The sequence below is a fragment of the Arachis ipaensis genome, chromosome B4 (assembly GCF_059453495.1).
Source record: "Arachis ipaensis isolate K30076 ecotype BB chromosome B4, ASM5945349v1, whole genome shotgun sequence".
Lineage (NCBI taxonomy): Eukaryota > Viridiplantae > Streptophyta > Magnoliopsida > Fabales > Fabaceae > Arachis > Arachis ipaensis.
This window is the reverse complement of record NC_142439.1, coordinates 18,755,111-18,774,192: the sequence shown is the minus strand read 5'-3', so window position 1 is coordinate 18,774,192 and position 19,082 is coordinate 18,755,111. Positions and strand designations below refer to the sequence as shown.

The following is a 19,082-nucleotide window of genomic DNA, read 5'->3' as shown; positions in this document are numbered from 1 at the left end:
TCTAATAAATAGGCCCGATATATATTTCAGATCGGGTCTAAATCACATCAAACCCGGTTTCACCCAACCCATGCACACCCTTCAATCACCTTCCAAGATATATACAAATTAATTTTTCAAAATTCCAACTTTAAATCTTCTTAAAAATAAGGTTTAAAAAAATTTATAATAAAAAATTGACTAATTAAAAATTAGTTCTATATATTTATTCACTCTTTTAAATTAATAAGATAAAAGAGAAAGATGTTTCACTACTTTACTATATGAAGTAGTGGACTAGTGGAGTAATAATGGTATTGAGTCAAGCTAACTACAACATAAAGATCACAATTAAACATATGAAAATTATTATAGAACAAGATATTACACCAGCTTTTCATTTTGCCTTTTTTTTACAACAGTTTCAATTGAGAGATATCAGAATATGTACTGAAATAAATAATAATTGAAATGAATAACATCAGTAAACTCCTAATTCTATGCTTGTTCCACATTAAAAGAATTGGGACTACAAGGACCAGTTGACTTTTTGTCCCTACTTAAAAGCCTCTTGATTGACTGGACAACCCCCAATCTTAGACATTACACCCATACATTACACACTCACATAATCCACTCACACACACTACATGGGAGTACACACAAATGATTCAATATTCCTCTAAGAGAATTTGAATCCGGTGCAGCTCTATAGGAGGCAAACAAAATTGTCATCTGACCCAGGCCTCGATTGCCAAACAACACATTCTAAATCCTCTTTGAATTCATGGGGTTGGAACGCCAACATAGGTATGGACTTAAGAACTGAAGGGTCAAGCCCAACATTTTTTTCCAGATCCACCTCCAACGAAAAGAAAATTTTTTTCTTTGTCATATAAATAATGTTATATCAAAATTAATTCTAAACTAAATCAATTTTGCTATAATTAATTCTGCCAGCAGATCGCAGGCACACTTTAAAAACATTATGATGATACGAATATCTACCATAATTTACTCAATTGCACAAATTTTTTATCAACAAACCTAGGGATATAATAAACTAAAAATAACAAAGGATTCCCACAAATTCCAGTGATACCCCCTCCCTCAAGGTGATAAACGGTAGCCATAATCACTAGGCTAACTTACTTGTTACAAGTATATATGCAAATTAAAATACATATTAATATCTTTTAGCAAATAATTTATTTTTATTTAAGTTATTTTAATTTTAATTATAAGTTTACTTATTCTTAAATTAATTATATTTTATTTAACAGTAATTATAAACTCACTTATTATTTTCTTTTCATAATTATATAATATCTATTAATATTATTTTTAATAAATACTTGTAGTATATAATAGTATAATAGATATAAACTAATTAATAAATTATTAAAATTTGAAAATAATAGTTATTTTAATATAAAAACAAAATAAAAATATTTATAATAGAGTAAAATTAACAAAATACTTATTGTTTCTATTCCATATTGTTTAGAATAGCTAGATATTTTTAAAATATTAGTAAAAATATATTTTTAAAATTTTTAATTCTAAATTTTTTACTATATTTTATTTTTTATTTACATAGGACCGGTTCGATCACCGGTTCGGTTCTAATAACTATGACAGAGAGAGAAGAGAATATGAGAGATATGTCTATTTTAGTTATTTTGCATAATATTTTAGTTTTGTCTATGTCTATTTAAATATAATACTGGACATTACATTAGTGTCATGTCTATTGTATCCAAACACAATACACAAAAGATAAATTTTAGTGTGTTAGTTTTATTGTTTATGTTTCAGTATTCTGTCCTATCTACAAAAACAAATGCTATCTTAGTAACTGATTTTAGTAATTGATTTTGGTGTACGAAATAATATTTTTAAAAATATATATATTTTTTAACATTTATTTTACAAATGTTATTAAAAATATAATTTGATTGATATATCTAACATTTAAAAAAAAGTTAGATAAAAAGTACTGGTTAAACTCTAGTAGTGTACAATAATAATGAAAAATCTTATCCAATACTGTAAGAAACTGATACTATATAGGGAATAAAAAAGTTGAGAAATTCTGTGCAAGTAACAAGTATCCCGAAAAGAGAAAAGTATACAAGATTCTAAAATAGTAGTTAAGAATGGAAGAAGTAAAGAATAATTCCGAGTAATAAAGAAGAGAGAAAATGCTTACCAAAATTGAGAGGAGAATCCGAATATGGAGAATGTTTCAGATATCGATTGAGATTGAAAAAAAAAAGATGAAGTGCAGAGAAAAGAGATGCCATAAAAGTGGTTTTCCTCCATCGCGAAGAACGTGAAAGGGATTAAAAAATAATGTCTCAGCATAAATTTTACAGGTTTACACACAGCTGGTGACATTTGGACTAGTTTTTCTTTTTTCTTTTAAAAAAAAATCGATTATACTACGTGTACATTAAAATTAGTCACTAAAATTAATCATTAGTATAAAATATATATTAGAATATAAATATACATTAAAAATAAATTAATTCACACATGTATTTATATACAAATTAAATACATTAGTGATTAATTTTATTAGCTGATTTTGGTGTATAAAATAACATTTTTAAAAAATATATTTTTATTGATATAACTAATATTTTAAAAAATATTAGATAAAAAGTGTTAGTAAATATCTAAATTAGAGTAGTGTACATAAATAATGATAAATCTTAGTATCTTACCCAATACTATAAGAAACTGATATTGTATAGGGAATAAAAAGGGTGAGAAATTCAATAACAAGTATCCAAGATTCTAGCATATAGTAGTTAGGAATGGAAAAAGCAAAGAATAATTTCCAGTAATCTCTTCTATATCTTGGGTAACATTGAAACGAGAGCCAATCCACTGAATCAGTTAATTAATTAAAGTAGCTATTATATTGTGTGTACTAAAAAATGTTGAGGAGGACGTACAGAGAAACCTTGGAAAAAGACTGGAACGACGCTGTGGAAGTGTTGGCCGGCGACAAGAACCAACGACTATGGCCTTATATTCTTGAAGAACCGATGACAAAATCCAACGACACTCTTCTGCACGTGGTTACCATGCACTTCAACCACAAGTTCTTTGGAGACTTTCTGAGATTGATTTCGGTGGAGGTGCGTAGGGATATCCTGTCCGTTAAGAACAAGAACGGCGACACTGCTCTTCACTTAGCGGCTGAGATCGGGTGTATTGAGATCTGCAAGCTTATCGTCGCAGAAGAAAGGAGAGGTGGTTCTAATAATTCCTCGCGATCGTCGTTGGTCCACATTCGCAACCACCGACTCGAGACGCCTCTGTTCTTGGCTGCCCTTCACGGCTACGAAGAGACCTTTCTTCTCCTCCACGAGCATAGCAAGCAATGCGGAGCCTCCAGATCCAGCTTCAGTGGAATGCCATGGAGAAGGGAACGAGGAGAAACAATGCTGCATTGCACCCTTGAACGAGGGCACTTTGGTAAGTTCAAGTTCACAATATCAGATGTAGATGATGATTGATCTTTTTATAGTTTTCTTGTTTCTCACTTCTCAGCATTAGCATATAAGATCATTCATCTATACGATGAAGAAAAAATTGTTTTCGCTCTGGATGAAAGGGGAACCACACCTCTTCATGTACTTGCTACCAAGCATTCTGCCTTTAAAAGCAGCACCAACTTCGGATTGTGGAGAACACTCCTATACCACTGTAAGTTTACATTCTTAATTAATTGCCTACACACAAACTCATTGCATTGTCTTAGCTTATTCAACAAAAATCTTAAATTACTAATATTTGATTGATGGTGTCAAATGTAATTTTCATGTCTCTCATTGTATTGTGTGCATTGTGCAGCTACCAGTATAGAGCCACTCCCACCGAAACAACCAGATCATTCTGACGAAAACAGAGTAGTTGATATAAGATTGCGTTAGTATTTTATTTTCAAAAGTACTGTACATACAGTATAAATAAATAAAATACAATAAATAAGAATTTGTTTAATTAGTTTGTAAAATATTTTCACTTTATGCTTTTAATATGTTTATTTTTTTAAGATTTTCTGTATAAACATGTAAATTAGAAACATACAAACAAAAAACAACTTTTTACTATTTTTTATTTTTATCAAAATCTAGAAAATATATAAAACATAACCATAAAAATAGATAATATTTTCACAAATTTATATATAAAAAATTATGTAAAAATTTTGGCCCTAAAATATTTGCGACATCAACTTAATTAATTTTTGAAAAATATATATAACATCAATGTATTCTATAAAAATGATTAATATTTGACATTATATGATCCCAATGTCACAAACTTTTCGGACACTAGAATAATTTTATGTAAATTTTAACATATCAAATTAATAAAACTTACACATTTCCTCCTCTTGTTGTGTAGCTGAAGATGAAAAACAGCACCAAGAACCAGATCTTGGAAAGAAAGGTCGTGTATATATTATATCATCTATATTATTTCAAAAGTATGTTTGTTTAGGGAAAATAATATTTGAATTTAAAAGTTTGGCAAACTAATTAATTAGACTTTTAAGTTCGCAGAATACTTATTATTAAAGGCTTTATACTATTAGATAGTTATTAATTAATTAATCTATTATATGGTTTATAGTACGCACATATTTGTCATCACTATGAGTAAAAAAGATTTATATATATATATATATATATATATATATATATATATATATATATATATATATATATATATATATATATATATATATTTAAAGATATTTTGTACTTCTACGTTTCACGTAACAATAAATATATTTATAATGAAATTTTTTAGATAGGAATACTTTAGTAAATAAGTTTATTATATTAATTCAATTATTGATTTTATTTTTTAATTAGTTTGTAAATGATTAAAGTAACATATATATTGTAAAGGGAATATTTCTGTAATCAAAGTTTAACCTTCTAACAATAATTTACTTGAATCTATATCGATTATTGCAGTATCTACTATGTTAAAGACCTACATGATGAGTGTTTTCGGCCACCTGCAACGTGGTACATTATTCTTATTGTTTTCTCCCTCTTTGATTTCTTTTTTCATGTAGTAAATTTTTTTTTTTTTTAATGTTAATCCACATAAGTTAGCTTATTCCCAAAAAGAGAAATCAACTTTTTAATTTGATTTTGAAAAATATCAATGTGAATTAAAATTGTTAGTTTTTTTAATCATGTGTCACGTTTTTAACACAATGAAAAATAATCTCAATTTTATTTAACAATTAAGAAGATCTATTCTCGTCACAATAACCAATTTAACTCATAGATATAAAAAGTAAATTATGTTATTGAATATTTTTGAAAATAAATCGTCTTTCTTTTATAAAACTAATTTGAAGATAGATTATTAATCATTTGTTTTTTCTTAGCCCTCCAATTTTGGCAGCAATCTAATTGAATTTATGCTTATAATTAATAATTCATCAGAAATAAAGAAGACAAAGAAGATGAAATACAATCATGTATGGTCTTCCCGAGTGATGAACAACATTGTCGAAAAACTTGAAGCAAATTGGTACTTTATTCATGGCACTAATCCTGCTCTTGCTGATCCCATATACGAGGAGAGGGTAGAAAGAATTTTTTCCATTATAAAGAGTAGTGATGATAAAAAGTCGAAAACTGGTAATATTTGTTTCATGCTCGGTTCACTTTTCACCCTATAAATATGTATATTAATTAATTAATTAATTAATCTGTTATGTGAAGTTGTTTTAACGTAAAGATGATATAGTTTTAAATTCATTAAATAAAAATTTAATTAAATATGTCAAGGTTAATAAAGTATTATTTTAATTTCTAATATTTGGATGAAGTTCTAATTTAGTATTTAACATTTTAATTTTAAATGTTTTATTTTAATTCTAAAAATTTTAAATTTTTTATTTTAATTTCAAAAAATTTTAAACATGTTTAATATTGTCTCACAGTTAAATTTGACACGAATAATTAACATATTAATTAAAGAGCCAATAACATTTTATTTCAGTATATAAGTAAAATCAATCTATCAAAATTTCTTTGACATTGATAATTGATTGTTGGGATTTAGAATTCTATTACAAGGAGATCGACAAAAAAAATGTTACAAAAAGATTTTGATTATGTTTTTCTAATATAAAATTATAACTTAACAATAATATTATTAAGATTTACATTAGTCATTCTATTAATTATTCATGTAAATTTTAATGATAGAACAACGTTAAATCCATTTAAAACTTTTTGAGATAAAAATAGAATGTTTGAAACGTTATGAATCAGATTATGATTTAACTTAGAGATTAAATAATATTTTATTCAATATATTAAATTATCTTAACAGTTTGTCAATTATTATTTTATGGGAAGACAACTTATGGAGTAGTCACTTAATTATATTGATTGATTGATAAATGATACATGAGGGCAGCATTGAAGAAGGAGAATGAAGCTAACCAAAAAAAGCAGGAGAATGAAGAGGAAGAGAATTGGGAGACAATGCCAATAATATTAACCGCTGCTAAGAATGGAATACTAGAAATGGTTGAAGGAATGTTGAGTTATGCTCCGGCATACATACAAGAGGTAACAAGAGATGGAAAGAATATATTGCTAGTGGCCGCAGAAAACAGACAACCTCACATAATTGGGGCACTGCATAGACAGCGTGGTAGAGATGTGTGGAAGAATCTGATAAGAGCCACGGATAATGAAAACAACAACATACTGCATTTGGCAGCTAGGATGTCCAAACATGAAGCTTGGCACATTGCTGGATCTGCCATGCAAATGCACTGGGAGGTTAAGTGGTACCAGGTAATTCAAGTGTTCTTTCGTATATTTTTAAAGTATACTTTATATTAGTGATATTATATATATGATAAATTATTTTAGTAATTGAGTTCAATTTATAAGTTTTTTTATTAATTTATTAGCATAATAAAAATCAATTCAAAAAGGGAAGAATAATCATAAAAACAAAAATTTTAATTAAATTTAATTATAAAAATAATTTATTTATTTAATACTTTTTATTTTATATTTTTATAAGATAATTAATTTGATGACTTTTTTTTATAATGTTATAAGTAAAAATTTTTAGATAATTTAACATGTTTGATTTTTTTTTTTAATATATGTGAATTTTCACAATAAGCATAACATGATTTAAATTATATCGTCTTTTCAAAACTTTTTTTTTACTTTCTAAATTTTTTCAAACTAAAATTATAAATTATTTATTCTAATATTTCACTAAAAATAATAAAAGATAATTTTACTGGACAATTTTTGATAGTGATAAAGTAAGAGATGCATCTATATAAATTTTTCAAAAATTACATCTTAAAAAAAATGCACAGAAAGATGGAATTGCATGTGTACAAGAAATGTAACAAACAATTCTTTACGAGCAGTATCTGGAATCGGTAGCACCACCACACCTAATATTCCAATACAACAACAAAAAAGAACTCCCAGCCGACATCTTCAGTGAAAGCCACAACGAGCTCATGGTAAAAGCCGGCGATTGGCTTAAGAGCACCTCAGAGTCTTGCTCTGTGGTGGCTGCGCTAATCGCCGGCGTAGCCTATGCCACAACAAGCAACCTGCCGGGCGGCACGAACGACAATACTGGGAAACCCACCCTAGTAGGGCAGCCGGTATTCAACATGTTTTTGGTCGCGTCGTTGCTGGCACTTTGCTTCTCTGTGACGGCGCTGGTGATGTTTCTTTCCATACTGACGTCACGGCAACAACCAAAATACTACAAATGGGAGCTGCCATTGAAACTCCTCCTGGGCTTGAGCTCCCTCTTTGTCTCCATTGCCGCCATGTTGATCAGCTTTTGCTCTGCTTATTTCTTTGTGTTTAAGGATGGAATGCACCATATGGAGTTCATCATCATTTATGCCGCTACTTGTTTGCCGGTCACGTTTTATGCGGCGGCTCAGTTTCCTTTGTATTGGGATCTTATCAAAGCAATCTTTACAAATGTTCCACAACCAGATCATGGACAATCATGAATCGATGATGATGATGATCCATTATCTACATAGTGCAATATGGATATCTTTTCTAAGTCTTATACGATACTAATCTTGAGTGTTATTAAGTCTTTTGCTAATTTTATTCAAGTGAAAACTTAGATGTAATTAACTTAATGTAAAAATTAATAATTGAAAGTTGATGTTGGATAATAATTTAGTTAAATTTATTAAACTATTTAATAATTTTTAACTATTAATTAACTTTATATGAAATTAATTATACCTAAATTTTTTCCTTTTATTTATCATATATCTGTGTAATAATAATACCTCCTTTGTTGGCTGCTTCAAGTCAGGAAGAATAGTGACTTTATTAGATGATGGTGTATATAAAAAGAATAATGTGATGTAGTCAAAAGTTATATAAATAATAAATAAAAATATAAATTTGATAATATCTTTATTTACAAAAGAGTATGGATTATTTTTTTTTAACCAATTGACATAATTAATTTTTTTATAAATATCTTCTTTCATTTAATTACATCAAAAATTAATTTAAATTTTATAAGAATCATTAAATTTTAAAAAATTTTCCTCATTATTAGTTTATTACATCCACAATTATTCAATTCTTATTTCAAATAAAAATCTTAAATTGTTATATATCATTTGTTCTAAAAGTATTTTAAAATTATCATAACATATTTTATAAAAAATTCAAAATATCAAATTTGTTAGTCTTAATTTATAAAAATAAAAAACATAAAAAATTGTTAATTTATGACCCACAAAATAAAATAATAAATAATAACAAAGCAATTTCAATTCGTGAATTATGAATGTTATATATTTAAAATTATATATAGATGTTATACATATAAAATTATGGATGTTAAACTAAAAATATTTTAATAATTATAGATGTTATATATATAAATTATATATTATAAAATGAAATATAAAAATAAAATATGAAAAAAATTATTAACTAATCAGATTAAATTCAATAAATACATATATATATCAACTAAAAAAGGATTAAATGATTTGTGATGGTTTCAGTGGCTAAGAGAAGAGGAGTTGAATCTTAGCCTCCTTTTTGCTTGCTAACACTTGCTGGACTTAGATGAGACTTTTCTGTTTTTAGCTCGTCCCTAGCCACGAGACTTTTTCATTTTGTCTCGTCACTTGGCACGAGACATTTTTGGTTTTTGCTCCTGTGCAGTAGAAAACAGAAATGGAGTAGGAGAGAAGAAAGATTACACCCAGATATATCCTGGTTCAGCTGCTAAGTGCAGTGCAGCCTACATCCAGTCTCCATCACAACAATGATGGAATTTCACTATAATCAACCTGATTACAAACTGTAAAGTGCTAACCCAACTTACAAGGGGATTCCCACAGAATCATGAAACACAACATAGATGAACAAAGGAACTCTAAGACATCTATGGCTTTTTCTTTTAATTTTGCACTCTCTGTCTTTTTCCGCTCTATGGCTTTTTCATTACAAATCTCACTGTTTGCCTTTTTCCATGAGACTCAAGACATGACAAAATTAAACAGAAAAATACTAAACAGAATACATTGAAGGAGAAGAAAATCTGTAAGCTTAGGTAGCTCTGAGAATCCTGTGCTTTGCACTCTCATTGCTTACTTCTAACTCTTTGCTCCAAACAGTGGCTGTTCTCCCTTTTTATAGAAGAGAGAAGCCTCCACACTTGAAGCCAAAAATCCAAGCCAACTTCTTCTTCCTTCAAGAAACCGGTTCGGCCACACAGCGAGAGAAGAGATAACCATGCAATAACCAACATGCAATTACCTCTAGTCCTTCCTTGGTCATCACTCTTCATCAATCCGAGCTCTCCATCCTTGACTTGCTCTCCAAGATGGATTTCTGGCCCTTGATGCTTCATGATGATGATGACTTCATCTGCTTCAATCTCTGCCTCTACCATCACTTCGCCACTCTAGCTACTTCCTGTGGTGGTTGAGCAGAATCAAAGACAAGCCATCTCCTCCAAGAATCTCCCCTTGCTGGCCGAGATCTTCTTCTTCCTTTTTGAGCATAAAGAACCAAAGATTACCTCACCAAATCTATCCATGTTTGGTGACAATCTTAGCCGCAACTCATTTTTATTTTAGTATGTTTTCTTGCCATCATTAGCTTGATGGTCTTGATGCATGTAGCTCCTTCTTTCTTTTGATAGTTGAACATAGCTTCCATTATTTCCTGGACAATGACCGAAGAAGAAGAAAGAATGAGAGAGAAAAGAGAATCTGAAGAAAAGCAATTCAAAGTGGTTAAACTAATTAATTGAAAATAGCTTGCTTTTACTTCCCTTAGTGTGGCGTGTAGCAATGATGCTTTCAATCAAATCAATCTTCTCTCACTTACTTATGTTCTCAATGCTTAAATTAACTTTGAAATCCTTCCAAGAAGTGTAATGGAATCCGTTGGAAGCATTGAGGTTTTGTTTTTCTTTGCTTCATAGATTCGGACAAAGCATGAGGAATTCTCATCTCAAATGGAATTGGGCTTAGTTGCAATAACAATTAAATCAAGCCCAATAGCAACATTTGCTTTCCTGATGAATTTTAGAACATGCATAAAGTAAATAGGAAGGCATTTTTCAACTTGGACTTGTAGCCATAATAGATTAAATTGGCCCAAGTAACATAAAGAACCAATTCAGCCATATCCATCATATATTATCAAAACCAAAGGCTGAATGTAATTTGGGCTTGCACCAGAAATTTGTTTTTCGGCCCAATATTAAAACCTGTAACAAAATTATTTAATGAATATATGTTAAATGAAAATCAGATTAATAATTTTGTAATTAATTATTTTTTAATAGTGTTTAGTCATCACAAATATTAATTTAGAGTTTTCCAAACTCATCAATCTCCCCCTTAATGACAAACATTATTAAAATTGAAATGGAAAGAGATTTAAAAAAAATTGAGTATGAGTACTCCCTTTGAAGATTGAATTTCTCCCCCTTTCTAAATATCACATGGCTCCCCCTTAATATATACCATTTTTACCAAGGGAAGCACTAACCTATAACATTTTAATCAAGCTTCAAGAACAATGTTATTTAGCATGTTATATGATGCTAAATGCTTGATTTATGAGCAGTTTTAAATTGATAATCAAATCTCATTTGATATCATAAACTGATTTTCTACTCAAACTTTACCACAAAAAATTTCAAATATTTTCCAGTCAAGATATCAGAGCCATATTATTCAAGTAAGGAAAATATTTTTGAATCACATATGATCACATCAAAACATGGCAGCTGTCAGATATCACAGTTTAAAGGAACTGCCAAAAATAAATTTTCAAATCAGTATGTTTACCAAGATGAATAAGAACATTCCAGTTTCAATAAAAACATGTTCATCAAGATAAATCAACAACCAGACATTCATATAATAAATATATTGTCACACATCACCATAAACCAAATGCCAAATGTATTTCAAGCAGCAGTAACCATAGTGAAACAAATGCAATAACAACATGCATTCTTTAAACAAGGGAGATCATGAATTTTCAATTGAAAATTTCATCCCTGTTTCAGCAAATCCTCCCCTGTTTCATTAGTTTCAATTTCAATTTTGGAAACTAATTTTCCTCCCTCTTTTGTCATCAAGGGGCACCTGCACAAAATATGAACAACACAACAAAATATCCATAATAAAGTAACAAGAGTGTATCAAAGTATCAAAGAGCAGTGAGTATCAAGTCATGCTCCTACAAAAAACAGATTGAGCCTAATGGAGCCAATATCAAGTAAAAGTAAAGAAACAGTCATTAATCATCAGAAAGATTGAACTCTGAACCGGAATCATCTTCGTAATCCCCTGTCCCCATGTCATCATCAAAGCTTTTAATCATGAAACCAACTCTTTCGTGACATTTCTTCCAAGCCTTTTCCTGTTCATATTACAATTTCCGGGCAGCCTTGTGAGATTTCCGCATTAGCTTGGCCATGTTGCGAAACTCTTTGAGAACTTCCCGGATTGATTGAGTGACATTTGAGGGTTCAGGACGGCTCTCCAGATCGCTGAGAGATGGTTCAGAGGGAACAGACCGCTTGCCTTTCTTGCCCGAAACTCCTCCTTCTTTAATCATTGAAACCTTGTTCTCAACAGATTCATTAAACAAATCAACCTTAAAATGCTCAAATATACATGTGAGGAACATGCCATATGGAAGATTAGCCTTTTTAGTACTTTTTACTGCTTTCCATATATGACGTATCATAATATAAGCAAATGAAATTGGGGTAGTAGTAATGAGAGCAAATAGGGTGATAGAATCAGAAACTGTTACTCTATGGTGAGAACCACTTTGAGGAGTGAGGATATGAGTGATGATACGGTACAATAGAGAGTTCTCCGGTCCGAGTACTTTGTGGGTTGGGATTAATCCATCTAGTCCAAAAAGGTTTGCACAGATGTGTTGCAAGACAGTTTGTTGTGTAACTCTTACTTGATCCTCCCATTTATCAATCATGTAAATTTTTGGTCCTTCATCTTCGTACCCAAGAGTAGCACCTATGGTTTGAGGATTTAGAGTTATGTAGACACGCTTGATGTAAGAATGGATTGAGCCCTCGATCAAACGCATGTTTGCATAGAATTTCCGGACCAGCCCCGGGTATACCAGTTTCTGAATGTGAACTAGAGGAGTCCATTTCAGAGCATCAAACAGGGAAGAAAAGTTGATTCCTTTGGTGGCTAGGTTCTCAAGATTCACCAAGTAAGAAGGGCAGAGATGTCGTTTCAGCAAGACATCTTTGTGAAATTCATAGAACGCACATGAATAGAACCTAGAGGGATCAAAATGTGAATGAGGTTTGTGAAACTTGTTCTTGAATTCGAGTGACTCCAAATTCGCAGGTTCCTTAGTATCATGTAACACAAAGCTTTTCTGCCTCTTTTGAGAGCTTCTTGCATGTGGGGTGGATCTTTTCGGTGATGATTGAGGGGGCGAGGTATGTGACTCGTCTTCATCCTCTTCAACACTAGGTTCCTTGGTCTTTCTAGATTTGCCTCTCCCTGACGTTTTCTTAGCAACAACCTTACGGCGCATGGTTTCGGTCCTTTTGGAAGGAGGGGAATGAGTAGAAGAGGAGGTAGAATGGAGATAGATATGTGTAAGGGTTAGAGGTGATGAAAAAGGTGGGTTTTTTGAAATGGGGGTTCGGCTACTTTTCCTAAGTGCAGTTTTCTTTTTCATGGTAGGATGAATGAAGAGGTTGAATATGAAGGGGTGAGTGCCGAAAGAGAGTGAGGGTGGAAGGAGGTTAGTGGTGCAATAAATGAGGATTGGAGAGAGGTGATGGGGAAGTTAATGACCATAATGGCGCGGTTATTAACCAAATGGGAGTTTCAAAAAGTGATAAAAATGGAGTTTTCCTTGAATCAAGGGATTAGTTGGAAGAAAAATATATGATTTGACAACATGCTTCTTCCAACAAGATTTGAAAAGACAATCCAAGAGATTTTGTGATTTTATTTTTCAAAGAAAGAATAACTAACTAAACTGCCATGGTGGGGTCAGGAATTATTAGGTGGGGCCCATGAAAATTTAAATCTGCGTTGCCTGCCCCTTGATCATAGCTCCTCCATCAAGCTTGCATTTTTATCTCGTCCAAACCTATGAGACAAAACTGATCAGAGTTAAAAATTCACAAATTTTCAATGAAACTTAAATCAAACATTCCCAAACTCTTTCTCAAGGTACAGAATCTATCTTCACAGAGGGGTTTCGTAAAAATATCAGCAATTTGGTCTTCAGATTTTACAAATTGAATATCAATAGTTCCCTTTTGCACATGTTCTCTAATGAAATGATATTTAATTTCAATGTGCTTTGTTCTTGAGTGCAAAATAGGATTTTTTGAAATGTTTATAGCACTCATATTATCACAAAATAAGGGTATACTATTGATTTTTAATTTGTAATCTTCTAATTGTGTTTTTAACCAAATTAATTTAGTGCAACATGCAGATGCGGAAATGTATTCTGCTTCAGCTGTGGATAAAGCCACTGTGGCTTGCTTTTTACTTGACCACATATTGAGTGAGCTTCCAAGGAAGCAACACATGCCGGATGTGCTTCGTTTATCCACTCTATCTCCCGCAAAATCTGCATCACAAAACCCTACTGCACAAAAGTCATCAGATTTAGGATACCATAATCCATAATCACAAGTTCCCTTAATATATCTAATGATGCGCTTAACAGCCGTGAGATGGGATTCTTTTGGGTGAGATTGGAACCTTGAACATACACCCACACTTTGGACAATGTCCGGTCTAGAGGAGGTAAGGTACATGAGTGAACCTATCATTCCCCTATACCTTGTTTCATCCACATCTTGACCATCATCATCCTTTTCAAGTTTTGTGTTGGGATGCATTGGTGTACCCATTGCTTTGGAATTTTCTAGGCCAAACTTTTTAGTAAGTTCTTTTGCATACTTTCCTTGGTAAATAAAAGTACCACTAGGAGTTTGTTTAATTTGGAGGCCAAGAAAGAAAGTAAGCTCTCCCATTAAACTCATTCTAAACTCACTAGTCATGAGTTTTCCAAACTCTTCACACAAGGAAATGTTGGCCGATCCAAATACAATATCATCAACATAAACTTGAACAAGGAGTATGTCATCATTAGATGCTTTAATAAATAAAATAGTGTCGGTGGTACCCCTTTGAAATTGATTTTCCAACAAGAAAGCACTCAGCCTTTCATACCAAGCTCTTGGAGCTTGTCTAAGACCATAAAGAGCCTTAGTTAATTTGAAAACATGATTTGGAAACTCTTTTTGTTCAAAACCGGGGGGTTGTGCCACATACACTTCTCTATCAATAAAGCCATTAAGGAAAGCACACTTAACATCCATTTGAAACATTTTGAAACCTTTATGGGCGGCATAGGCAAGAAGCAATCTAATTGCTTCCATTCTAGCTACCGGAGCAAAAGACTCATCAAAATCTATACCCTCTTCTTGATCGTAACATTGGGCCACTAATCTAGCCTTGTTACGAACAACTTGTCCATCCTCACCAAGCTTATTTTTAAATACCCACTTAGTACCGGTAATTTTCTTACCATCCGGATGAGGTACTAGTGTCCAAACCTCATTCTTGTCAAATTGAGCAAGCTCCTCTTCCATTGCTTTAACCCATGATGGGTCCTCAAGAGCTTGTTTGACATTGTTGGGCTCTATTTGTGACAAGAGAGCAAGATTGCTAGGTTCGGTTTGCCTTTTGGTGGATGATCTTGTTTTTACTCCTTGAGAGTAATTACCAATGATGAAGTCATGAGGATAACCCCTCATGGACTTCCATTCTCTAGGCTTTCGGACAGGTGTAGAGCTTTGATGAACTTCTGGTGGTCTCACTGTTTCAGTTGCTCGTGCCTGCTCAGGAGACAAAATGGAAATGTCTCCTCCAATCTGACGAGATGAAACTGGACTGGCAGATTCATCATTCTGAACAGATTTGGGATTTTCTTTGCTTGTTCCAGCTTCTTTACCATCTGAATCATTATTTATCACAGTACTGAAAATTAAGTTAGAATCACAAAAAGTAACATGTATGGATTCCTCTATAGTCCTATACCCCTTGAGATAAATTCTACAGGCCTTGCTTGTGGTGGAATATCCAACAAACATTCCTTCATAGGATTTTGGATCAAACTTTCCAAGATTTTCTTTATTATTAAGCACAAAACATTTGCATCCAAAAACATGAAAGTACTTAAGATTTGGAGGGGTTCCTTTCCATAGCTCATAAGGGGTTTTCTTTAACCCTTTTCTAATGATTGTTCTATTCAAAATATAGCATGCTGTGTTCACAGCTTCAGCCCACAAAAATTTAGGAATTTCATTCTCACATAGCATAGCCCTAGTCATCTCTTGAAGGCTTCTATTCCTTCTTTCAACCACCCCATTTTGTTGGGGGGTTCTAGGACATGAAAAATTATGAGAAAATCCTAAGTCATCACAGAATTTTTCAAAATCTTGATTTTCAAATTCTCTTCCATGATCACTTCTCAAATGGGCAATTTTCAAATCCTTTTTGTTTTGAATTTTCTTGCAAAGAGTAGAAAAGGCATGAAAAGCATCATTCTTATGAGCAAGAAAAAGTACCCAACCAAATCTAGAGTAATCATCTACCACCACAAGACCATAGTGTTTACCTCCTAAACTTTGAGTTCTAGTAGGACCAAAAAGATCAATATGTAACATTTCCAATGGCCTTTTGGTTAAGATTCCTTCTTTTGATTTAAAAGATGATTTTACTTGTTTGCCCAATTGGCAAGCATCACAAGTAAGATCCTTATCAAATTTAATATTTGGAATTCCTCTAACCAAATTCTTTTTGACTAGCTTAGAAATTTGGTACATGCTAGCATGACCCAACTTTCTATGCCAAAGCCATTTTTCAGATTCAAGAGATGTAAAGCATGTTACATTTTGTTCCTTTAAATCCTCAAGGGTTAATCCATACACATTGTTACACCTTTTGGCTTCAAATAAAATATCCCCAGTTTTCTCACAAACAACCAAACAAACAAACTTCTTAAAAACAACTTCAAAACCTAAATCACACAATTGACTAACACTAAGCAAATTATGTTTCAAACCATGTACAAGGAGAACATCATTTATACAAGAAGAAAAATTTTTACCAACTTTTCCAACAGCCACTATTTTTTCTTTTGCATCATCACCAAAAGTGACAAGTCCTCCATCATATTCATCAAGCTTTATGAAGAAGGTTGTCTTTCTGGTCATATGCCTAGAGCATCCGCTGTCCATATACCACATATTTTCTTTCCGTTTGGATGCTAGGCACACCTGATCTATGTGATCTGCCATGAGATATGGTTGTGACTTGGTCTCGGTTTCTTCATCATCATCATCTGAGTCATTCTCCAAGTCTTCCCATGAAGCCATCAGTCCCTTCTTCTTTACTCTTTTCGGCTTCTCCTCCTTTTTTAACTTGGGATAATCAGATCTGAAATGCCCCATTTTCTTGCAATTGTAACAGGTTACTTTGCTCAGGTCTTTCTTTATCTTCCTTGAGCTGTTGTCTTTGCCTTTAAGCTTCACCATTTTCCTGAATTTTTTTGCAAATAACACAAACTCATTTTCATAAGAGTTATCACTGGATTCATCATCCAGAGGGTTAGTCACAGAAGAAAAGGCAATTCCTTTCTTTTTTGAATCTTTTTTCAAATAGGTGTTTTCAAAAGCAAGAAGATTTCCTCTCAAATCATCAACTGTCATAGAATCTAAGCCACTGCTCTCAGAAATAATTAAAGCTTTTGTTTCCCACTCTTTTGTGAGACATCTCAACACTCTTCTCACTAGCACAGATTCTGAATGTGTAATTCCCAGAGCATCTAAGCCAACAATGATGGAGTTGAACCGTTCGAACAGTTCATCAATGGACTCTCCTTCCTTCATTGCAAACATTTCATACTCTCTATTCAACATGTCTGTCCGAGTCTTTTTTACAATGGTGGTTCCTTCATGGGTGATTTGCAATTTGTCCCAGATTTCCTTTGCCGTTGTGCATCTTGATACCCGTCGGTACTCCTCAAAGCTGATAGCACAGTTTAGCAGATTTACTGCCTTGGCATTTAATTCTATCTTCTTTCTATCTTCCTCAGTCCATCTTGCTTCTGGTTTAAGAGTGACTACTCCATCTGTACTTGTGGTAGTTGGAAATTGAGGCCCTTCCAGGATAATCTTCCAAAGTCTGTAATCCACTGCTTGTACAAATATCTTCATCCTCTCCTTCCAATAGGTATAATTTTTCCCATTGAAAAAAAGAGGTCTGTTGCTTGATTGACCTTCAGTCAGATTATAGGACACCACATTTACGCCACTGTTTTCTGCCATGAGGATCTTTACTCCAAGCTGCAAAGCTTGATCTCTTTGAGACCAAGCTCTGATACCAATTGATGGTTTCAGTGGCTAAGAGAAGGGGGGTTGAATCTTAGCCCCCTTTTTGCTTGCTAACACTTGCTGGACTTAGAGGAGACTTTTCTGTTTTTAGCTCGTCCCTAGCCACGAGACTTTTTCATTTTGTCTCGTCACTTGGCACGAGACATTTTTTGTTTTTGCTCTTGTGCAGTAGAAAACAGAAATGGAGTAGGAGAGAAGAAAGATTACACCCAGATATATCCTGGTTCAGCTGCTAAGTGCAGTGCAGCCTACATCTAGTCTCCATCACAACAATGATGGAATTTCACTATAATCAAACTGATTACAAACTATAAAGTGCTAACCCAACTTACAAGGGGATTCCCACAGAATCATGAAACACAACATAGATGAACAAAGGAACTCTAAGACATCTATGGCTTTTTCTTTTAATTTTGCACTCTCTGCCTTTTTCCGCTCTATGGCTTTTTCATTACAAACCTCACTGTTTGCTTTTTTCCATGAGACTCAAGACATGACAAAATTAAACAGAAAAATACTAAACATAATACATTGAAGGAGAAGAAAATCTGTAAGCTTAGGTAGCTCTGAGAATTCTGTGCCTTGCACTCTCACTGCTTACTTCTAACTCCTTGCTCCAAACAATGGCTGTTCTCCTTTTTTATAGAAGAGAGAAGCCTCCACACTTGAAGCCAAAAACCCAAGCCAACTTCTTCTTCCTTCAAGAAATCGGTTCGGCCACACAGAGAGGGAAGAGATAACCATGCAATAACCAACATGCAATTACCTCTAGTCCTTCCTTGGTCATCACTCTTCATCAATCCGAGCTCTCCATCCTTGGCTTGCTCTCCAAGATAGATTTCTGGCCCTTGATGCTTCATGATGATGATGACTTCATCTGCTTCAATCTCTGCCTCTACCATCACTTCGCCACTCTAGCTACTTCCTGTGGTAGTTGAGCAGAATCAAAGACAAGCCATCTCCTCCAAGAATCTCTCCTTGCTGGCCGAGATCTTCTTCTTCCTTTTTGAGCATAAAGAACCCAAGATTACCTCACCAAATCTATCCATGTTTGGTGACAATCTTAG

General features: G+C 32.7%; 1 protein-coding gene across 1 annotated transcript; it reads left to right on the top strand.

The window, feature by feature from the left end:
- The first annotated feature begins 2,879 nt into the window (after positions 1-2,879).
- Positions 2,880-8,409, top strand: LOC107636182 (uncharacterized). The gene is made up of 8 exons (XM_088485390.1): positions 2,880-3,468; positions 3,544-3,699; positions 3,847-3,921; positions 4,405-4,449; positions 4,983-5,036; positions 5,466-5,663; positions 6,451-6,836; positions 7,436-8,409. Exons 1-8 carry the CDS (start codon positions 2,925-2,927, stop codon positions 8,042-8,044), a joined length of 2,067 nt encoding a protein of 688 aa, XP_088341516.1. The 5' UTR covers positions 2,880-2,924; the 3' UTR covers positions 8,045-8,409.
- Positions 8,410-19,082: the final 10,673 nt, after the last annotated feature.